This window comes from Carettochelys insculpta, chromosome 2, assembly GCF_033958435.1.
Source record: "Carettochelys insculpta isolate YL-2023 chromosome 2, ASM3395843v1, whole genome shotgun sequence".
Taxonomy (NCBI): domain Eukaryota; kingdom Metazoa; phylum Chordata; order Testudines; family Carettochelyidae; genus Carettochelys; species Carettochelys insculpta.
The window spans coordinates 54,822,824-54,847,493 of record NC_134138.1 but is presented as its reverse complement, the minus strand read 5'-3'; the positions used below and the strand labels follow the sequence as shown (position 1 = coordinate 54,847,493).

At 41.7% G+C, this 24,670-nt stretch overlaps 1 protein-coding gene across 4 annotated transcripts in view; it reads left to right on the top strand.

Moving 5' to 3' along the window:
- RALYL (RALY RNA binding protein like) overlaps positions 1-24,670 on the top strand; it is a 309,810-nt gene that overhangs the window by 161,416 nt on the left and 123,724 nt on the right. Inside the window, exons 1-2 of one of the 4 annotated variants that reach the window (XM_074987011.1) lie at positions 1,671-1,842; positions 3,563-3,660. The exons of the other annotated variants lie outside the window; for them this stretch is intronic. Of the exons in view, the coding sequence (XP_074843112.1) occupies positions 3,606-3,660 (55 nt within the window). The 5' untranslated portion in view covers positions 1,671-1,842; positions 3,563-3,605. Of the gene's footprint in view, positions 1-1,670; positions 1,843-3,562; positions 3,661-24,670 lie in introns of those variants that run through there. 4 annotated transcript variants of the gene reach the window in all.

Below are 24,670 nucleotides of genomic sequence, written 5' to 3'. Positions count from 1 at the left end.
GGCGTTTTTTGGTGCTTCATTTGTCTTAATCTTTCTTCAATGGACACTTGAGCAGTGCCAATGAACAAGCAAAAAAACACTCTTGAGTTTCTCTTCCAAGCTTCCCGTCACCTTATCACTGCCTCATAACCAATCTGTTTCTTCTTCCAATAAATATGTTTCCTTGTAGATAGGATATGTTTCTAAGTTTTCCACCATTTTGACAATAGTGATGACATCTTCAAATCTTTTCTCTGTAAGCCATAACTGAATTTAGACAGCTACCCATCAAAGTAGCAATTGTGATATCCATCAAGTCAGTTTGTAATACCATGCTTGTAGTGTTAACCTGCACCAGAATATTGTGCTAAGCCACAATGGAGACCAGAAATCTGGTTAGTGATTTGGTTTGCTAGGCTTTATGCCTCATGTTGAAGTCCAGCCATGGCTTTGTTCACCTGTTCCATTTCCATCAGGGCATCATAAAACTCAATTGCTTAGTAGATCACTGTCTTATCCTCTCAGAGTGACTCTCCCACCGTGCCTCCCTTAGCAGCTTCATGGTCAGATTAGAAACACTGTCCATGGGGATAACTTCCTCCCGATATTGATACTGAAAAACAAGACATGTATCTTTTTCTCTGTGCTGAGGCGAGAGTGAGAGATTAAATCTAAAGAAGATGATACAGTTTTAGAAATTCATCAAACATTACATGTTAAGCACAGAAAAATATTTATTTTATATTGTTGCATTGTCAGGGATTCAGTAGATCTCACTAGCATCTGATTAAATAGTTCCTTTACTAGCCTCTACTTACACTTCTCAAGTCTTCAGACACAAGTACAATACCACAACTGCACAATTAAATAAGGTTCCTGCTATCCCAGCTGTACTTTCATGATAATCTTCCTGAGTGATTAGAGCACTCCTCCAGGGTGTTGGAGATCCAATTTCCGGTCTCTCTGTTACAGTGACTAGTTTAATTATTTATAAACAGGAGTGAGTGCAATACATTCATTCCATGTAGTTTAGGGCATTTCCCGGAGAAGTGGGAGACCCAGGTTCAAATCTGTCGCCACTTCAAGCAAAGGGAGGAATTGAGCCCTAAGTAAGTGTCTTAAACACTGGTATAAAGTAACAGATGTTCTCCCACCAGACACAGAAGTTTGTGTCAGGTTTGTAAATAGCTTTGGTTAGACCAAAATTGCATTTTTATTGAATCAAAGGCTTTTCTGAAAAATTTCACCTAGCTCTATTTCAGAAACCTCTTTTTACTCCTTTCCTGGAATTCAGATTGCTTTTAACCATAAGAGCCATATTTTCCATTAATTTCTGTCACTGATTTACTCTGTCTATTGAGGTTCACATTGTGTCACTCACCATCATCGTAATAGTTAAGCATCATATTCCCACTGGTCCACATCATCAGCTATTTGGAAAGGAGAGATCATTCAAACACTGAGTCCTCAGTCTACCTCTGGACATCCAAACTATATGATGGTCTGCACATTTAACCTTGAGCAGTTAATGCAGATAAAACTATCTGGACAAGAACCTCTCTTCTTTTGTGGAAAGAGACTTGCTTAACTTGCATGTTGATATGCACATTAAATAATTCTCTGCATGATCATATCGTATCTCATATAAAGGCCTGCATGTGCAGCGGTGTGCACTTATGAAAAAAATCTGCCATTTTCAGCTTCTTTCTTTTATTCTGAGTTTATGGAGTGCACTAATTTCAAAGAGAAATACAATCTATATGCTAACTATTTCACCTTCATAATAAACATAGCAAGTCTTTTTCAAAGTTAAATTTCTACGGAGCAGCTCAAGTCGACTATACAGTACTTTGGACATAAAAGGTATATTTTATTGATAATTATATGCATATTTTGCCTATATCTGGCCTAAAAATTCCACCCTGGTAATAAGAAGTGAGAATCTGGAGGAAAATACTGTAGCTGTCTTAATATTGTACTGTTATGTTTTTCAGTGATATGTTACAATTAAACTCAGTTGAGTTTAATTGCAGTTTCCTTCCTCAAAATTAACACTGAGCTAATAAAGCAATTAAGATAGCACAAATGTTCATTGGAGTAAAGATTGCTTATACACCCCAATGACATTCACAATCTTATATTTGTTTTCTGAGACTATGCAAATGATTTTAAGTTGTTAGCAATGTTTCCTTGTGGGTTTTGATGTTTATTTTCAGAGAGTAAGAAACAAATATGATCTCATGAATATTAGTGTGACTATATGTCAATGAATACTATAAATATTACATGTGACCTTCCATATTAGAAATGTTCTGATGTCAACTTGAAATCTTTGATTTCTCTCCTCTTGTATATAAAAGTTTGTCATCCAGTCAAGGGACAAAAAAGATAAATAATCGATTCAGGTGAATAACTGAAGACACAATTCTAATAAGTGTAGCCAAAGTGAAAAAGCTGAAAGTGGCTATTGGCAGGGGCTTTCATGGATACAAAATTGGTATCTGCATCTGCAAAAATGATCTGCAGATATCTGCATCTACATCTCTGGATGTGGATAAGCAATGATATAAAACAGCCACAGATTTCCACAGTTCCAGATACAAAATTTGTATCTGCATCCACATCCATGTTTGCAAAAATGAGCCACAGATATTTGCATCCTTATCTGTAGATGTGTATGCCTGCAAATATAAAGCAGCTATCTGCAGATTTGCCTAGCTCTGTTTATTGACCAGTTTTGAACAACAAACACGTTTGTATAAATTCTGTTTGTTTAAATCATTGTGGTGGGGGAGAGAAGTGATGAGTACAGCCCTTTAACAAGTTAATTTATTGTGACAGTTTCCTCCCAGTTCCTCTACAAATATATTAACATTCTTATCCAGGCTAGGAGTTGTATGTAGTGCTTAGTAATAAACATATTTATAAAAAGTGCCATTATTGTGGTTGAAAAAGTGTAATCAGCATTTGAGGCATGCTCCTGTAGTCTGTGCCATTTGTATTAAAGCAAATACACAGAGATGCCAAGGATTTGTCTACATTCCACCATCTAGCTAACTAGTGTCCCAAAATACCTTGATCTCTAAGTTGGTTATTCTACCTTCTAAACATTGCTAGATATTCTCTGATGGTCAAATGGGGACACATACATAAAGAGATGCACATTTGGAAGAAAAGCGGAAAAATACTGTACTTGATTTTATAGAAGGGTTGAAAGTTCAATTTAATAGTATTGCAGTAGTTCCTATTTCCTTTGCATAATATTCCTTCTGCCAAGAATTTGTATCTTAAGTACATAAAAGCCATTTGTTTGATTATGTGTATTTAAAATCCCAAGGAAGCTTTTCCACCTGTTGATTCTTGACCCACTCAAAGCAATTAAAACCAATGCTTTTTTGTGCATGTATTTAATTATATGCAATAGAGAACATTTTTGTGTGTGTATAATTAAGCAGTGGTGGGGTACACGAGGCCCAAATGAAAGGTGGTTTAAATAGGAGTTAGGCTCCTAATTACAACTTCTGCCTTTGAACTTCCCCTCACTGCCCTTTTTCTTTTATTTATTAATTTTTTGTGAATCTAGGGCTTGATCATGCACTTTAGTGTAACAGCTGGGTAATAGGTGGATGGACACAAGACGCAGTCACAAGACAGCAGTCACCTTGGTCAAGGTACCAAAAGGTCAGTAACAGAAAACAAAGTGGAGATGAGAACCAGAATCAGACTGAGTCAGGATATTAGGGAGTCAGAGTCAGCAGATGGGCTAGAGGTCAAAACCCTGAATCAGATGGCAGGAGTTATGCCAGGTCAGGATGTCAGCAAATCAAGTTGCTAGAGCAGAAGGAGGCACTGGACAGGCAGTCCAGAGTCCACTGGAGTCCAGTTATTCAGCCAGCTTCCTGTTCCTGCTGTCGGCTTAAGTAGGGCAAACAGGCCAATCAGTGCTCTGGGACTCTACTAATAGAACTGCAGGAGCAGAGCCTCAAACTAAGGCTGAGCTTCATAGGTCTGAGGTCAGCATCAGCCTCAGAGGTCATACGGGATAGTCAGTGCGTGGCTGCCCTTATAAATCCCACGGACCCAGATTGGACCCACTTGGGTAAAGACACTCAGGTTTAAAATTGTGCCTTGGGTGCTCAGTAATGACTGATTGTCTTGCAGCCTGTTTTTTGTCCACTTACTATGTGCAGTGATGAGCAGCAGTTCAGGATTTCGCCTACTGCATGCCTCTTTTGAAAGAGGCGTGCAAATAAAGTAAATCGAAAATTCCACTGAGACACTGATATACATATCTGGTGCCTCATTTGCATAATCCCTTTTCAAAAGAGTTTCTTTCGAAAGAAGAAAAGCAGTGTAGACGGGGCTCTTTTGAAAATAAACCCCATCTTTGAATGAATCCTAACCCTGCAACAAAATTGGAAGGTTTTTTCAAAGATGCCATTTATTTTCGAAAGAGCGCTGTCTACACTGTTTTTTTTCTTTTGAAAGATGCTCTTTCAAAAAGAGATTATGCAAATAAGGCACCAGATATGTAAATAAGTGCCTCATTTGCATTTTTATTTGCTTCATTTTTGTGCCTCTTTCAAAAGGGGGCTGCAAGTGTAGACACAACTTACATGTTTTACTACTGTCTTCCTGCAAGAACAAGGTTGGGTCTTACAATGATCACCCTTAAATACTTGCCCATTACCTTGGACAATTTTACTGGTAGTCAGATAATTTTGTCTCTTGGATTGCAGTATTTTGGGAAAAGCAGCTAATATTGACACTAGGAGGTATTTTTAAAGGCACAATTAGCTGTTAGGCACCTAACTACCTTTGTGCCTAACAGTCTGTCTCCCTCCCTTCTCTACTGATGTGGGGCAAAAGTGGCAAATCCCTACTGTATGTCCTTTATTAGAGGAGCCTTAAAACGTAACAAAAATCTTTTAATCTGTTTCTGCTTCACCATGATTGAAAAGGAAGCTTCAGCCAGACCAATTTAAATTATATTCTGTAAAATAAATGCTTTTTGACAAACCATGTATTAGGCCATGCTTCAACCAAATGCAAATTAAGCAGCGAAATTAGCATACCTGCAATAACAGGTTTTGTAAGTGAAGCCATCATCATTCTTGAATATACTCACACTGCTCAGTGTTAATATATTCTTCCAAATTTACATGATTCAAACCTCTAGAACATGAATGTAATTTAACACTTCATGGCTACGTCTACACGTGAAGCCAACATCGAAATAGGCTATTTCGATGAATAACGTCTACATGTCCTCCAGGGCTGGCAACGTCGATGTTCAACTTCGACGTTGCGCGGCACCACATCGAAATAGGCGCTGCGAGGGTACGCCTACACGCCAAAGTAGCACACATCGAAATAAGGGTGCCAGGCACAGCTGCACACAGGGTCACAGGGCGGACTCAACAGCAAGCCGCTCCCTTAAAGGGCCCCTCCCAGACACAGTTGCACTAAACACCACAAGATCCACAGAGCCGACAACTGGTTGCAGACCCTGTGCCTGCAGCATGGATCCCCAGCTGCCGCAGCAGCAGCCAGAAGCCCTGGGCTAAGGGCTGCTGCCCACAGTGACCATAGAGCCCCGCAGGGGCTGGAGAGAGAGCATCTCTCAACCCCTCAGCTGATGGCCGCCATGGAGGACCCGGCAATTTCGACGTTGCAGGACGCGGATTGTCTACACGGTCCCTACTTCGACGTTGAACGTTGAAGTAGGGCGCTATTCCGATCCCCTCATGAGGTTAGCGACTTCGACGTCTCGCCGCCTAACGTCGAAGTTAACTTCGAAATAGCGCCCGACGCGTGTAGCCGCGACGGGAGCTATTTCGAAGTTAGTGCCGCTACTTCGAAGTAGCGTGCACGTGTAGACACAGCTCATATGACCTATTGGTATGAATGTACTGTTGTACCTTTTGGGAATCACATGATAGGAATGATGAGCCCTTGAGCTTGCCGGTGTTGAGGAAGACCAAAATATTTGTTACAACCATATCAAGATTCAGGGTTTTTAAAGAAAGATTCAGTAGCCTTTCTTTGGGCCCTCTAGAGTCAAATTGTAACAATGACTTTATCTTCCATTTAGTGCTTTCATCTTTGAGTTACTGTGATGTTCTGATGCCTGTGTGAAGTATTAATGGAAATTTTAGTATTGCAGGTTTCTTATTGTGTCTTTAATAACCCATTAAAGGTAAGCTGTTTTATGAATATTTTTAGAGTCGTTTTCAGTGTGATTTTCCAGATAACCACAAGGAGGTATTATTTTATGATCTCTGGCCTTGGATTTATTCTTCATTTTTTGTCATTGATGATAGTATAATAATTAGTTAAAAATCCTCAGAAGAAACATGGTATTATAATATTTGAATTGAAATATTCTCAGTATTTCTATAACGTTCCTATAACGCTTCGTAATTTCACAGGCACTCCTTCTTTTAGCATAACCTATCTCTATCATACTGTTTTAATTACACATCTCCTACATCACTCACATTTCTTCAGAAACTATTCTACATAATTAAATTCTGCTTCATCTAGTATTGCTTACTTTACTTTTTTATTGAATAGTAACATAGAGATAGTCATGCTAGTCTATATATTATCAAAACAAAAACGCAGTCCAGTAGCACTTTAAAGACTAGCAAAATAATTTATTAGGTGAGCTTTTGTGGGACAGACCCAGTTCTTCAGACCATAGCCAGACCAGAACAGACTCAATATTTAAGGCACAGAGAACCAAAAATAGTAATCAAGGTTGACAAATCAGAAAAATATTATCAAGGTGTGCAAATCAGTAGTGCAGATGGATGTCTTCTTTTTGGCACCGTAACTTCACTGGCCAGGACCAGAAAGTCTCTGTCATAACTGAAATTCAGTTCAAGCAGCTGGAAACTCAGCTTGTTACCATGAGGCCAGAAATATGCTAGATACTCATAGCTCCTCTATGTTTTTCACTAGGTTTAATTAATTTCCCCAGTGGAAGCATTTCAAAGCTATTTCAGTAATTCAGGTGATATTTTAAATCCTAAAAGTGTTGTGTTCTGAAGGCATCCATTCATTATGGTACATAATTTCTTCAGTGTTTCTGGATGTGCAGTCAACTTGCCGTATATCTGTTCTTCATTTCATGGCATGTTAAACTGCTACATAGTCTTGAAAAGTGAGTGTCTAATTAGTGCTCCCTGATTTCATCACATGATCTATTCCTTCTGGCACTTTCCTTGTATTGTCTGTGCATTGCTGCTGTTTGGGTGTGTGCCATCATAGGCATCATTTTTCCACTGTATTTGGCCTGCAAAGACTGGCTTAATTTTGTGATGTATGCCTACTAGCAAAGTCCTTAAATAAAAAGCAAGACTACAATCAAATGACAAAAGACCGACCAAGAGTGCATGCAGGTCATACCTATTTTATTACCACAACTGTGCAAATTTGATTTGCAACAATGCCAGTTAATTATTTTGATCAATGAATCTTCTCAGCCTAGTCAGTTCACCAAGGAAAATGGGGTGTTAAACAAGTATGCTGATAAGGTTGGAATGTGTCTGTGGGAAAGAGTAATTAGTTTGATGCATGTTTTAATCAAAGCGGTATGTATGTGGCCTTTGCCAGATATTACTTCTGCTCATGCACAAAAGAAATATCTTGCTTCAACAATTTTAATTTTAAACTCCCCTAGGAAGTGTCATTTTGATGCTTATCATAATCCTGATGACTGTGTCCATTAAGTTCTCACTGAAATATAATGTGGAGACCTTTAGATTTTGGAATACAAGTTACCATGATGGATCCTAAAATGGTCAGACATTGGATATGTGTTTATAACAAATGTTGCTGAAGCTTGTGTGTTGGGTGCATAAACATTAGCTGTGAGGAAAAGCCTCTGCTTGATAAACAGCCCACATAAACACTATTTACACCTTCTGTGGTTGTAAAAATGATCATAGGGAACATTTTTAAACTTTAACAATGAACACATGACATTGCTGCAGCTCAGTGTAAAATTGGAAGGGAGTTCTGAAATCTGTATTCAGTACCTAGAGTAATTGGTTCACGCTAAACAATTCTTCTTCAAAAAAACAGCCCCATGGATGACTAAAAACAACTGAGATGAATGTTTAAACCTTCTTAAAATGGCGGAAGGAATTCTGTGTTGTAACTTTTAATCATTCCATGCATCTTTAAACAGTCCAAAAGCAAATTTTAAATGTCATTGTAAAATGAACAGGCCTGCTTATTGGATAACACAAAAAAAACTAGTGCTTTGTTTTTACATCTTCAAATGAACCAAACTGTAAATATATATTAAAAATCAACGTTTAACAGCTAATTTATAATGTTACCTACATTAGTGTCATCTGTGGTTCCAGCAGATGATAAAAAAATCTTCTTGCAGTAGGATAAAAGATGATCATTAGCTAAGGAGCAGAAAGAGATTTCCATCACACAAGTCTTGTGTTTGTAGTATCTCCAAAAGTGATTCCTATAACATTTTCCTTTTACCTCTCTGGTACAAACTAATCATCAAGCAGAGGGACTGGGGATTGTTTTAACTTTCCTTTGTAAATACAGCCACTTTCTCATGAACATAACCAAGACATGAGGCAAGTTCACCTGACAAACAGCTATGTTAAGTGCATTGATTGTAAATCTTCAGGCATTACTCCTGAATCTATATACAATATATGTGGGATAGCAAAGTGTTCTGCCTGTATTATTAGAAATGAAGGCTTTGTGAAGGGGGAAGCTGGCAACTTCAGGATCTGCCCTGAGGATTTTTCTTTTAAAACACCTGATTTTTTGTTATACTGTCTCCATTCTAACAACTGTAATGTGCCTTTTATAATATTTTTATGAAGTCTAGGAATATGTTCTCTGCAACAGGCATGAATTATAAAAAGGAAAGGAATGTTCCTTAGTAGAGGCAAAAAAAAAAAAAAACCTCACGAACTTCCTTTAGTTTGATTGCAGAATTTTAATGCAGGATTTCTTTGACTTTCTAATACATCACTGTCCCGTGGCACAGTATTGCTGTTTTTGGAGTCGGAAGGATTTATACTTTCATTTGATGGATCACATAATGCTCCCTTCTGCAATCAGGATACTGGATTAGATGGATTATCATTCTATTCTGGAATAGCAGTTTTATATATATAGTAAGTTACAATTTTATAATTAAACACTGTGTCTGAAATTCAAGCTCAGCAGTAAGTAGCTTATGTTTTCAAAAATTTTGTGTTTCTAATATGTAGACATAATGAAAGGATATATTGTTAAGACCATTTTTGAAAATTATTGCTATAATTTTAAAAGAAAAAATGACACAGCCTACAGTTTATTTCACCATTAGCAGTGGAAGATGTGGTGTTGTATGAAGGTAAAATACATATCTTGTCTATGCTACAGCTATTGTTGTTGTTTCTAGTGGTATATAGCCAATGCATATAAGATGAAAAGAAGCAGCCAGTTTTAAAAACAGTGCTCTTTCAAAGCTCTGTTGATTTACTTTAATTGCCTACATAAAAGCTGGGATCTCTTGCCCATCTAATCCCACTGGTGAGTGCTGAACACTTTTAACAGTCTGGCCTGCAAGCGTCTATAGCTAAACCAGTTGGGGTCAGGTAGTCTGAGCAACACATAAACAATATGAGCTGGTTCATCAGACAAAGGCTACGTCTACACTAGAAACATCCGTCAACAGTAACATCTGGGCTGTGTCTACACTTGCATTCCTCTTTCAAAAGAGGCATGCAAATGAGGGGAATAAAAATGCAAATGAGGTACAGATTTACATATCTGGCACCTCATTTGCATATTCTTATTTCAAAATAGCTTCTTTCGAAAGAAGAAAACCAGTGTAGACACTGCTCTTTCTAAAGTAAACCCCCTCTTCAAAAGAATCCTTCTTCCCTTTTTTTTACTCAGCTGAGGGGAATAAGGGGATTTCAAAATGTGTGGGGTCCTTTCAAAAAGGACCCCCATGTAGCCACACTGAACCGCGTGCATTCAAAAGTGGCACTTTCGAAGAGCCGCGGCCAGCAGCATGCGCATGATAATGAGGCACTGAATATTCAATTCAGCGACTCATTTATATTCTTCGATGTGGCCATTAGCATGGCCTTTTCAAAGTTTTGGCAAAGTGTGGCCACAGCCTATCATTCTAACATTTCACTGTGATGCTAAGAGGTCTCTCAACAGAAGTCTTTCTCACTGGGAGCATTTTGCTGACATCCCAGTCTTCCGCATTCCACAAGGAAGAAGGGATAACTAGGCAGAGGGGGTTATCCTGGCATGCGGCCCTATATGGATGGGCCAAATGTCGAGAAAGCCTCTCCATACAGAACTGTTAGCAGGAGATATGTGTTGTGCAATTCTGGATCTTTTGCCAACAATTCTCAGCAATCCAGATGTAGCCATACAGTGGAGCAGCCAAGTCAAGGCAAACCATGTCATCCAAAAATTGGGAAAGATTACAGAGATATGTTTTTCCAGTATGACCTGAGCGTTGGCTGAAAGGCACATGATCCAGGAAAAGTTGCAATTTTTTTTTCAGATTAGATACAGTTACTGATATGTTCCGCTAAAATGGCCATATATGACTTGTAATCAGCCTATCCCTGAGTTCCTGTAAGGAGAATGGAAAATGAAACTGTAGGCTGTTACAGTTAAAGACTATATCCTACCGTCTCTTGCTCTGTACCAAGAGAGTTAGAAACCTGTCTCATGAAAATAATTTTGCTGGTGCACACTTTCTAAATGGAGACAATGATTACAGCTTCATTCACTGCACAATCAAAAATAACTTCAGCTGTGCTTCAGAGAAACACGCTTGTCTCTAAACTAATTATTTCTGTTAAAAGAACACCTATCACTCACTACTGCTTTATGGCTTGATATGATTCAGGAACAATAAACCGTGACAAGAGGCAACTGCAGAAATCTGAATACTAAAAATAAAAATAAAGTCCATTATGCACAGCTATACTCCTCCCTTATTCTAGAATTATATTAAGTGATGGAAGGTAAATAAAATTACAGAAGTCTAAGGCAATTGAAAAGATTCTGGCTTCACACTATTGGTCCTCCTTTCCCATACTTACAAGGGGAACAGAATTATTTTTGGAAGACAATTATGCACAACAAAACAAAGGAAATAGATACTATGAAGGACAACTTCTTACCGGATATAAAACTCAAGTGCATTTTGCTGCTATTATTAATCATTATTGCTGAGTTTTCTTACGAAATATTTGCCCCATGTACATCTCTTTATTACTCCCCATATTGTTAGAGTTCCAGCAATAATTATAAAATCAGAGTGTAAATTTCTAAATTTCTAATTCTTATATAAAGTAGATTGAAAATATTTCCTCTGATATTTATTACAGTATTTAATTTTTCACACTCAAACGTAGATTTAGATTTGTGGGTTTCTCTTCTTATCAGATCAGAAATAATGTTAATCAGTAACCAGATCTACCTTCTGTTTACCTGGTTCCACTCCCAGAAGAGAGATCACAACTACTCTTTGAATTTCTTAGGGGTAATGACTGAATCAGAATTGGATTTAAGAATAAAGGTTCAGTAGATAAAGAGAGTGTGGAAGCCTGATGATGAATTGTGTTAGAGATAACTGAGGAAATATTATTCAGATAATTAATGTTATGTATTTTATCAACAGTAGAAACAGTATAAGTAGATATGCAATCAAGAAATCATTTTTCATTATTCACCTAATTCTAGTAAGGGTCTTGAGAGAAGCACACCCTCCTGCTCCCACCCAATCAGGTCAGGGACTGACCTCAAAGTAGGTCCAGTTAGTGTTTTAATTTTACCTCCCTGATGTTAACACTCTACGGCAGATCTAGAAATAGACCTGCTTAGAAATGCATTAGCAACAAAACCACAGTCAGAGAGTTTTCCAGGAACGAAATAAAGAAATACAAATAGAGTTGAAATGACTGGCCTGAGCAGACACGCTCAAAGTATAATGGATCTGATTTATCAATGTTGCACTGACTTACTCTTAAGTCTCATCATAGCAGTGTAGCTGCTAATGGCAGATACTTTTGCTCTCTTGATTACCGTGACAAGTCTCAGAGGGGTAGCTGTGTTACTCTGTAACTGCAAAAACAACGAGTCCTGTGGCATCTTCTAGACTAACAGGCTTATTTAGGCATAAGCTTTCCTTTGTAAAACCCACTACATTAGATTCAGCCCTGACTGAGAGGGGCCACAGGACTCCTCGTTGATTACAATGGTCTATACTGTGCATTTTCACTTTACCTGTATTACTAGATAACTGCGGGTAGCACTCTTGGAAGCATGATAGGATGGTAGCTTCTGAAACTGCTTATGAAGCACAACAGGAGTTGCACATTACAGATGAGACTGTGAAATAAACTAGGTTATTAGTACTGCACGAACTGAGGAGGAAATTGTAAGCTTGCATTCTGAGTTGGAATTCAACTGGATTGAAAGCATAGGGAGAACATGGGCATGCTAGCCTACCCCACTGTATCTGAAGTGTCAGTATAATAAAACAGGGGAAGTTCTACCATGGGGAAGCTTGCTGTTACTTTAGGTAATCAAATCTAGACATTTGCATTTGTTCCAGTTTTAAGGACAGCAGTACATCCGTTTCAAGCAGGGTTAGCTGTATGGCATCTTGTGGTGACACTATAGTGCTCAATAATTGACATAGAAGTAATAATGCCATTGTTGTAGCTCTGTCGGTGCCATGAACTGAGAAAGACCAGGTGGGCAACACAATATCTCTTATGGGACCAATTTCTGGTGGTGAAAGAGAGAAACTTTTGACCTCCACTCTCCACATAGAGATTTAGAATCTGGATCAATGGGGCTGACAGATCTAAACTGTTCCTAAGAAAATAAATACAAGAATAATCATCATTTTGATAAATGTTGCTCAAAATTACATTTGAACTAGAGCTTTACACAATTTTAATCTGCATCTTGCATATTTTTTTGTTTCATGGATAGCAAAATATTTTTGTGCTGTCATACATTGTCCTTTTCAGAGCAACTGATAAAATTAAGTAGATTACATGTGCAGTAAAAAATGGTTTACGATTAGAACAACATTTGTTTTTGTAAGGGAGATGAAGTGGTTGGGACTGCAAAGTTCCACAGTAGAAGAGACATTTGGGTCATGGTTCACATATAAATATCAATAAATTCAAGGAATTAAATCTGGTTACTGACATGTGGTTGCTTATTCAGACAAGTAAGCAATGGATGTTTAACCCTTTAACAAACAGCTGATTTTTTTAAATTGTATTTGCATCAGACATTTTTCAGGCTACGCTTTCCCAACTGATTTTCACCCCAACTGATTTTCATCCCAATACCTTTAGTTATGCAGCCATGCAGCTCCTTAAACAAGTCTGGTCTTATTTTAACATTATTTATCACTAATATTTATTATTTGTATGTCATCTATGTTAAGCACTGTACCAAACACGTAGGTCATGTGTGGACAGCCCATTAGCACAGTTTACGTGCCAGCAACGCCAGACTAATGACAGGTCACCAAAGTGCAACTGGAGGTCCATTTGCCAACTCACGTGGCTAATTAGCAAAGCCACATGAGATTTTACTGTCGTCTGGGGGCATGCCAGCAGTATGGAGGCCATGTGGATGTGCCTCTGCTGGCTAAGCCCCCCTCTTTCGCCAGTCCCTTATGCCTGAAAAAATTCACTGCACTAACCTTTCTCCCTAACAACACTCAAATCTAGAATAACTGTGCTCTGATGCAGTCATTCCTACTTGTAGGGGCATAGCCCACAGGTAGATCAGAATCAGGCACTTGGAAGAGAATCTGAATGGCTAAGAAAAAAGGTGATCTACTGGTCATGAGTACTCAGCAGAAACCAGGAGAGGGCAAGGAAATAAGCATTGCTAACGCTTGCGATTTTATGGCCAATTCCACAGTATTCAGAGGTTTTTTTGATTGAATCCTCAGCTCTTGGAGCCATGTGTGTGTAAATGTGAATGTCAGCTTTCATTACTGGCCATTTTATATGTGAAGAAAAGCTTGACAAAGTGAACCCAAAGACTCTAACACCAGAAGGCAAATAAAAAGAACCAACTAAAAAGAATTGTGTTTTTAAAAATCTCGTGATCTCTTGGAGCTGAGCTAATGATTACTGAATGTTTGAAACTGGTAATACTGGATTAATTACGCTCTTCCTCTTTTACTCCCTTCTGCTTCTGAACTAACTAATAATAATGCCCTTCTGCCCAAGCTCACACTGGGTTCCTTTGTGAGGGCCCACGTTGCAACTCTTGAAGCAGCATAATCTCAGAGCTGAGTACCACATGTGTCACAGATCAGGTGGAAGAGAAGCATCCCCAGAAGTCAACAATTAGCCACCAAAGCAGGTTTTCATTTGATGGCGCTGAAATTCTATGAAATATTTTCGCAAGATGTTTGTACCAATATGAAAACTTAGCAGACTGCATCTGAATTGAATCTGGAAAACAGGCCTGTTCTGGTTTTGGATCTAACTCAAAACCATTTAGTTCTTCCTCACAAACTCACTCCTACAAAAGGTATTTATTCAAATATGAGTTTCTCATTTATGCCCACCTCTAGCTGTAAAGTGTGAGGGGCTAGTGAATGAGAAAAATATGCTCCAAACATACCTATGCCCTAATTATTTGTGTGTTTGGGGCATATTCCCTATGCTCTTTGAAAGTCACAGGCCACACCCAGGTATGATTTATATGCCTTCATTCCTGTCCCAAACAACTGTGTATATGTACATTTCCATTTTCTGAAACCTGTATGTTTTGAATATTAACTTTTTCTTCAGAAGAGATGGACATAAAACTAAGTATTCTTGGGTAAGCAATGAAATCAATCGTAATTGGTCCTAAGTACCACAGTGATTATAGGCTTCAAAAATATTGATATTTCGTGTAATGGAGGAAAGCGATCTCTGTCTCAGGAGATAAACAGAAGACAGTAGGTTATTGTTTGAGTTATGGAATCCCCCATAACTTGCAGGATGCTGTCCAGAAAACAGGAAGAAATACAAAAGAACAGAAGATTGCAACAACATAGCATGAGAGCGAAAGGATCGGAATAGCTATAGTTTTTATTAAATACACATAAGCTATACCCTCAACCTTTGAATTATTAGTTTGCCAATTTGTTCAGACCACATGGAAGATGGAGGAGGGATTGAGGTGAGGTCCAAATAAGATTCAGGTCCTGACTTTACAGATAAATTCACGGAGCACAGAAAAAAAAAAAGACACAATGAAGTTGTGTAAAAAACAGGTGACACTTCTCCATTCTTCTTTGTACTGTGATAGGGGATCTTTGTCTTGGCTCATTTCAAACTCTGCCATGTGATATTCACTGAAGAAAATGGATGCCATTAATCCTGCAGTTGGATTCATCCAAGGTTAGGACAGTCAGGCTACAATTCTCAATTGTCAAAAGACCTAAGAAATTACGAAATTGCCCTTCTGCCCACATATACTGTAATTGTATAGGATTATGCAATTATATATGATTGCAATGACTGCACAAAAATGTGTAATACTGCTAATGAGCACAGCAATGATCCGAGGCACCACAAAAGAAAGATGGTCATTATGAAAATGGAATTTTTTGCCATCAAAGTCTCTGTTTCATAACCATATCATTATACCTAAAGAATCAACTTTTTCTCATAGCTGCTCACTGCATTTTCCATCATATCACTGATGCCTTTAAATGATACTTCCTATTGTAACCAGCAGAAACGCACAGCTATTTCTTCTCTAAGCGAGTGGGAAAAAGCTTAGCTTAGACAAATATTTTTAACAATATTTCAGGATGCCTGAGTGACAGCCATGGAAAACACAGTCATTTATCTAACTTTGCAACAGGTAATGCACATTGCCATACAACATGCCTTAAACCTGGAGCACCAGGAACCACCTGTAGGGATTACTGGATAATACGCTGGGCAGACACAATCACTGTATTACAATCATCAAACAACAGGGTTCCAACTGCAGTCGTTTATGCTGAGGAACCTGTCCACTGAACCATGAACCCATTTCTTATAGAACACAACATGATGACTCTTAAGTTACTCTTGACCTGGACTATAACTGGCTCAGTGAGCACTGGTTAAAAATTCTACACTTTGTGAAAATTTCCCTGTGATATCCAGTCTACCTTACATCCTAATTTTTATGATTTAATTGATGATCATAGAATTATAGAACTGGACCCTGAGAGATCATCTAGAGCTGTCCCCAACAGGATAAAGTACTGTCTAGACCATCTCTGACAGATGTTTGTCTAACCTATTCTTAAAAGTCTTGGGTGATGCGGATTCCTTAACCTATGTAAATATGCTGGTTAATACTCCAGTTGAGGAGCAACCAGCGTAAAGTGGAAGGAAGAATTACTTCTTGTGTCTCGCTTACAACATTCCTACTAATACATCCCAGAATATTTTTGCAACGTTTTTACATGCTCTTGACTGATATTTAGTCCAATATCATCCCCCAGATCCCTTTCCACAGTACTCCATATGCAGTCATTTTTGTGTATGTAACTGATGGTTCCTTCCTAAGTGGATCACTTTGCATTTGTCCTTCTTGAATTTCATCATTTTACCTCAGAGCATTTCTCCAGCTATAATCCTATTCTCCAAAGCACTTGCAACCCCTCCCAGCTTGGTATCATCTGTAAGCTTTAAAAGTGATCCTGTATACCATAATCAAAATCACTAATGAAGATGTTCAACATAACTGGACCCACAACTGCTCCCTGTGGAATGCCAACTGCTATGCCCTTCCAGCATGACTGAATCATTTCTAAATACTCTCTGGGAAGGTTATCCAAACAGTCAAGCCCAAGCTTTATAGTAATTCCCTAGGTTCTAATTCCTTAGTTTATGAGACGGTCATATAAGACTATAGCAAAAGCCTTACTAAAGCCTAGACATACCACGACAACCACCTTCCTCGTAACAACAAGGCTTACTACCCTTTCAAAGAAAACTTGTCAGTTTGGTTTGACACTATTTGTTCTTGACAGAGCTATGCTGACCATTACTTATCAGCTTATCTTTTAGGTCATTGATTCTCAAACTTTTGGGCCCGCTGCCCACCCCATTCAACGCAACCTTTTTTTCAAACCACCAGCTGACCACCCACGATGACAAAATGCATTTGCTTATCTCTAAATACCTTGAATGCTAAATTATTCATATGAGGGTGCTGGAGTATAAAAGCATAGCTATGACATAAGGGGACACATATTTGGATCTTATTGCATATATAATGTTAGTTTATCAAACAGGTTTAAATAAAGTAAAAATATTAATTTATATTAAAAAGAGGTTTCAACATTGTCTTTATTTATGGTGATGTGAGGAACTTTTTTTGGGTCGGGGTCAATGGCCTACAGAAATCGGTTGGGGACCACAGAAAGGTGAGAAGCAAAACAAACAAAACCAAAAAACTGCCACACCTTATTGATGAGGCCCCAATTAGACACTTCACTCCCCCCACATACCAGCCCAACTGGCAGGGGGGAGGAGTAGGCAGGACCGAGGTTCAGGGCTTCCCACAGGCCAGATTAACTCTTCTGGGGTTCCAGCACTAGTAGGTTTTGTGGGCTTCCACTGAGGCTGGCCAGCCTAGGGAAAGCAGCAGGGAAAGCCTCCCAGGACCATTTTTTTAGAGCTGCAGTATTAAAGAGAAAATGCAGTGCATGGACCTGGATCCAGTCCATGAGGCATGAGGCTCAGAGCTCAGTCTTCCTCCCCCACACTGCAGTGGGAAGCCAGCACTGGTGCTCCAACCCCATGGGGAGGAGCGGGGCAAGCCCTGAGCTCACAGTCCATCTGGAAAGCAGTCACAGATGTGGTCCATGGACTGGAGTTTGAGAATCACTGTTGCAGATTTTTATAAATTGATTGTTTAATTATTTGCTCCGTTATCTTACCAGGTTTTTTACATTCAAATTGATATTTAAATTCAAACGGTAACAATACATTCACAATGCTCTACTGAGAGCCACACAATTGGAACCCCGAAAAGAAGAACTTCCACAAGTATGCTGGGCAGCAGCTGCTTGCTGACTTGTCCCTTTTGAGAAGCAAATCCATAACTCTGACCCAGCTTCCAAGCCTCTGGGGCTCTCCCGCTGTAATGTGTGTGTTGGCAGGAGTGCGTGGCAGTATGTGAATGTCTGATGTAGACTGTATGATTAAGGTTAAGAAATAAGTAGAAATGAGCCTATTGAAAAGTACAGGAACTTGACATTGTCAGTGTGGAGTCAGTTAGCTATAAGATGGACATAGAGAGGGGAAGGTAGGAGTTAGCAAGGACATGGCCCATGGCTATGGTACCATTACGTTGTGGTTATAATTTGTTTAAGCAATGATTCTTGGGAATGTTTTTGAGAGCTGTGAATATTTTATTAAAATGCTATCTGCACTGATAGTATGGAAAAGACCTTGGTGTAGCTGTTAATTGAAATGTGAAATGTAAAACATCATAAGGAAATGGCAGAAATATAGTATGGGCTGTTTGCTGTTAATTAGTATTATACTAGAATATAAAAGGAGTAATTTTGCAGATTTGAGGAGCGCTCCAATTAACCTCAAAAGGGTTCTGAATGGTTTCAGAAGTACAAGGCTGTACATTGTGCTGTCCTTTTGATACCGTTTCATCTTTGTGTGTAAGTATAGTTGCATTTTTGTGCAACCAGTAATTGCATGGCTCTTTGCTCAACTAGTCCTTTGTCTTTTGAATAAAGTTTGGTTTTATCATTCTAAATGTCATCTCTTTGTTCTCTGCTGCATCCATTTTCTGTAACTGACCTAGAGACTTGAACCTGAAAAGTAAGTTGTGTTTTATTGCACCCTTATTTTTAACAACTCGATATTAATTGGGGACATTTTAACATAAAGGTTGTAAAAGGTCAGAGAGAGCAGTGGAGAGAATTAAGGCAAGGACACAATCCACAGAATAGTTCAGGCTTGCAGCCCTGGCTGAATTATATTTTGTGGAGGACTCAGAGGAAGTGAGGGGGAGAAAACTGAACCACTTTTAAACCTCTCTTCACTCTGTAACCTCAGTGCTGCTCTCAGCTACATCCTGTCTTTCGTGGACGTAGCCCCCACACCAATGGGATTGGGAGGGAGACTGGAAAGAGTGGTGGAGAGCCAGATGTGTGACCCTCCCTCTCTGTGACGGACTTCTCTGGTAGCTGGGTAATCTAGTGCTGCAGCCCCTTTGCCACACCCATGCACAGATGTCATTGGAAGGCCCAGGCACTTATCGTGAATACGTTCAAATATATTCCCTAGATGTTGCCAGAACAGCTGCTATTTTATGTTATAAAAGTAAAGTGATTGGAAAAAATGACACATTTCCATTTGCAAACCAGTATTCTTCATATGCCTATTGAATAAGGTAGAGCTCAGTGAACAATCTAAATCAAATACAAACACACACCAAATGCCAGTTTTTCTCTTTGGGAGCTGTTTGTACCTGGGTACTGTCTCTACTCCTGTCATGCTCACTTCCCTCAGGGCTCAGTTCATGGGTTTGCTCTTTTGCCTTGCTCCGTGCACATTTCTCCTCATGGTACAGAGTCCTCTCTGAACTCTAGTGCATTCACTGTCCTTCTTTCAGCAGCCCTCAGGATTGAGCCACAGAACGCATGAATTATGTTCTCATGATTGAGATTTCATCGAATTTTATATTGGCCAGTAATATTCTGCCAGTAAATGGATAGCTAATTACTTCACTCTCTCGTACATTGCCACTGATGTTGTCAAAATCTCAATACAGCTGCATAAATTTGAAAAGTAATTACATATTATACTACACATGTTACAATTATGGCATATTTCAGACCTGTCTGTATAAACTGTTTTCTCTCATCTTTTCATGTCCGCATGTTTTCATAATTTTGCTTGAAGAATCTTTACAAGTTAATTAATTTTCTCACAGCTAGTGAAGTAGCACTTGTGAATATTCTATTAAGCATTAGCAACACAGTCTAATGTTCATCTGTCAATGATCCATTCTGAATATAAAGGAGAATAAAGTTAAGAGGGAACTGTAAGAAAATGATTGCACCAGCCTCTTTAAAATACTGGCTTAAAGTGGGTCTCCAGGTAGGACCATTAAAATGGTAAAACATAGTCATTAGCACAGAAGAAAAGAGTACAATTCCATTAGAGGAGGATGCTCATTTATAAATATGACGCTAACATGCAGGAAAGACCAAAGTGGAATTTGAAATGCTAGAATTTTGAGTCAAGAAGAGGAGAATGGCTCCAGAACTGGATGGTCTTCATGGGGACCTCTGTAGCAGAGGAGAGCAGCCCTTTTAGGGAAGAGGTAAATGGACAGTGACTGAACTGTTTCAGATAATTAATGCAAAGCCATCATCTAGTGAGCTATCACATAGGTGTTTTGCCTGCAGGATTGGGTCTTCCAGATGCACAGGAGATAACTGACAATGCCACATAAAGTTTAAAAGCCCAAAATGACAAATTATAAGACCAGATTTCTTGCATAAATTGGCCTTGATTCACCCTATTACCCACCAACAATGGGACCGACAGCCACCGTAGGCCCAGAGGCAAAGTGAGTGGGGACTCCATGCTCCTGGAGGGGGCGGAGCTTTAGGTGGAAGAGGCAGGGCCATGGGCAGTCAACACTTAGCACAACATTGCACCCCCCACAACCTTCAGAGACTGTGTGGAGCGATAGAGTGATTCTTACCCAGTGTTTCAAATGGGCCTAGAGTTCTCATTGCTGCCACTGCTACTGTTGCAGTGGTGGCCAGGAGTTCCAAGCCCTTTTGAAATGCTGGGCCCTTTTGCGGTTGCCCATTGCCTGCCCCTTGCTGCACAACAGGCAGGAAGCAGCACCTCTTTCAGCCAGTTAGAGAGGTTACACCACACGGTAAGGTAAGAAATATTTGCAGTGCCTGTCCTTTCTTGAGGGTCCGCTATGACTAGAGACCGGATGGCTGCACAAACCTGGAGGAGAGGAAGGAATGGGCACTTTTCACAACTCTTTTTATAAAGTAGATTTTACCCACAAAAGCTCAAGACCTAATAAATTTGTTAATTTCTAAGGAGCCACAGCGCTCTGTGCTGGTTCTAGTTACAGACTAACACGGCTACCCCTCTGAGATTTTCATTCTGGATTACTCTAGAAGATGCTGTTATAAACAAGGATTCAGTCTAACCCACTAGCATTAAGTGGGTTCTGTTTCCATTTCGGGAATAGTTTATATTACATTATACAGGTTGAACCTCTCTAATCATGAACTCTCTCATCCAGCAACATCTGTCATCCAGCATGATTTTAGTTAGCCAGAGTACCACTTACCAAGTGTGGCCAAGTTTCTCGTGATTCTGTGAAGTTTGTTTGCAGCCACCAGTCCTGGCCCTCAGTGTTCTGTGCTGTTATTTAGTTGTAATTTACACCTAAATGTCTTCTAAGAGCCCAGCAAGCAGTGGAAGTGTTGTTAATGTGCTAGACAATATTGACCTTCCGTGGTCCAGCAAATTCTCTCATTTGGTACTGTCAGGTCCCAAGGGTACAGAATGAGAGAGGTTCAACCTGTATCATCTGCTCCTCTCTAATTGTAGTCTGGCCTTTGTACAGATATTTCATAAAAGAAAAATATATTTGTTTTAATTTAGAAAATGACGAACAATCCATAATAACAAAAGCTGGCAGAAAGATATTCTTGGATATATTTCGTGCAGGAATTTGTTTAAGAAGTAAAACTCTCAGAATCTATGGCTGTGGCCACACTAGCACCTCATTTTGAAAATTATTTTGAAATAAGGGACAACTTTGAAAGGAGCAGGAGAGCGACTACACAGCAATTGCTCATTTCATAATTAATTTCGACATTAAAAGGCGTTTATTCCGAAGTCATTGTTCCACTCCCATTTTGGGAATAACGCCTCCTTTCGATGTTAATTTTGAAATTAAATGTGTGTAGCTGCTCCCTGGCTGCCCTTTCAAAATGAAGAGTCCTCCACAGAGCCGGCCCCTCCCACCAGCAGCCAGAGCTCTATGGCTGTCAGCTGCAGGTGCCTTAAAGCTGCAGGGACACAGAAACCCCGTGCAGGAATCTGAGAGTGTGCTGGCCGACGTAGGAGCATGAGGTGGCCAGACAACACACCCTAGCACCCCCAGAAAGCAACACCCCACCTTGGCTGGACTGATGGCCAGCAGCCAAGACCCCCAGGATCCCCATAGAGCCAAGGGTCCAGGCGGCAGGGCTCCCAGGGCTCTGGGCAGCCCCCAAAGTGGAGGGGGACCCTCTGGCTGCAAGCTGAAGTCCAGGACCTTCTGGCTGTCTGGGGGGGAGGAGGATATCCTGCTCAGGATGGAGGGACGGAAGAGAAACGTGGATGCCTTCACCCACCTCGCCAGCAACCTCACCACAAGGGGCCACCCCCTCCAAACCCCCGACCAGGTCTGCTCCAAAGTCAAGGAGCTGCAGCAGGGCTTTGCCCGAACTAGGGACTCAGCCAGGCAATCAGGGGCAGTGCTGGACACCTGCCCCAACTTCAGGGAGCTCCACCACTGCTGGGACCCAGGGAGGCTGCACCACTCGAGGAGACCCTGGACACGGCGGAGCCAGAGGGGCAGGGCAAGGCACCCCAGCCAGGACCCTCAATGGTCCCCCCACAGCAGGCCCCGAAGTACCTGCTGGCACCGGGGACAGTGATAGCAGGAGCAAGGGACTGCTGTGCATGGCTGAGCCCTCCGAGGGCCCTAGCTGGGCTACCTCCACCTGGGCCTTCCCTGAACCACCCGAGGAACCCACAGGTAGGACCGGGTGTGGGGTGCCCTGGTCATGTGGGGGAGGGGGCGGTCCCTGATGCAACCGATATGGGCCTGGGCACATGGCCATGGGCCAGGGACCTGGGGATGGCCTGTCATCATTGTCGGGGGGGCCCGCATGGGGCCGTGGGCTGCCATGAGGGTCAGAAGCCCAGGAGGGCTGGCACAGCCACTCTAACAGCCCTGCGTTGATGGACCCCACAAAAGACAGGCCAGAGCCCCTCACCACAAACAGGGTGGGATGGCGGTGGGGACAAGGCCACTGGCCCACGGTACCTGGGCTCATGACTGATGGGGAACCTCCCTCCCGCCTTATGTCTTCACAACCTCGGCATCTGCCAACCACCCCAGTCACCTGGACATGCCCGGGAGCCCCACAGCAGCAGAGGAGGGTGAGAGGGTGCCATGGTGAGAGGAGCCGCTGCCACAGCTGGGCAGATGATCTGGCAGCAGCCCACATGGCTGCATGGCGGGAGCAGAACCTCTTGCTCTGGGAATGGCTCTCCATGGAGCCTGCAGCCTGGGACCAGGTGGCTGGGTATCTCGACACTCTGACCCAGGCCATTGCCAACCACCTGACCCAGCCGCCCAGCCTATGGATGGCCTTTCCCACAGCACTCCCCTGTGCCCCAGCTCCCCTTCTTTCCCAGCGCCCTCTTCTTCCACACCACCTTCCTCTTCCTCAGCCCCTTCCTGTTCCCCAGCTCCCCACACAACCCTTCCACCCCCCCCGGCCCTGGCAGCTGTGCTCCCAGATGACATGACCCCAACCGAGTGGTGGGAGGTGGCGCGCTGGCTGTGACCAGGCGAGCCCTGCCTGTCCGTGGCTCCCCCCATCCTCCCCGCAAGTCTGAGCCCCTAGATATCCCAGTCCAGCCATACCTCCCTGTTCCACCTGCCCCATCCCAGCCCTGCCGTGGTCCCCGGACCCGGGATGATCGCGGCTCCAGGGGCCGTCATGGCTCCCAATCAGCCACTCTGATGGAGGATTGAGGCCCCCTGCCTCCCCATGTATATAGTTCACCCCACCCCCCATGTAAATACTTCACACCCCCACCCCCGTAAATAGTCACACATTCTTTATGTTCCAAACATAGTAGTTGAATTTAGTTAACAGTGCTATGTGTCCTGCCTCAGGTGGGGATGGCAAGGGGGGTGCTGGGGGTGCAGGGGTGAGAATGGCAGGGTGCGGGGGGGATTGCATGGAGTGAGCTGGGCCAGGTCATGGAGGCTCCCAGGCAAAGATTTCCCGGAGGGCCTCCCACATGCACACACAGTCCCGGTGTACCTGGCAACACGGGACCACACTTGGCTGCTTGTAGTGCAGCACGGCCTCAGGTGCCTGGTGTGCCACAAAGAGCTCCTACTTGCTCTCCACGAGGTTGTGCAGTGCACAGCAGGAGCCCACAACCACAGGCACGCTGGGCAGGCCTGCCTCCTGATGCACCTGGAGGTACCTGAAACGTGCCTTCAGACGGCCGAATGCCCGCTCTACGGTGTTGCTGACATGGCTGAGGTGGGCATTGAGAGGTCCTGGCACTCATTGGTGTGTCCCATGTCGGGGCGCATGAGCCAGGCTTGGAGTGGGTAGGCAGCATCGGTGACGATGCACAGGGACATGGTCACGTCTCCCACCAGCAACTCCTGTGGGGGGATGTAGCTGCCCTCTGCCATCCTGCGGCCAAGCCATGAGTTCCGCAGGATGCAGGCGTCGTGGGCCCTGCCTGGCCAGCCCACACAGATGTCGATGAAACGTCCTCTGGCATCCACGAGGGCCTGGAGGATGATAGAGTGGTAGCCCTTTTGGTTGATG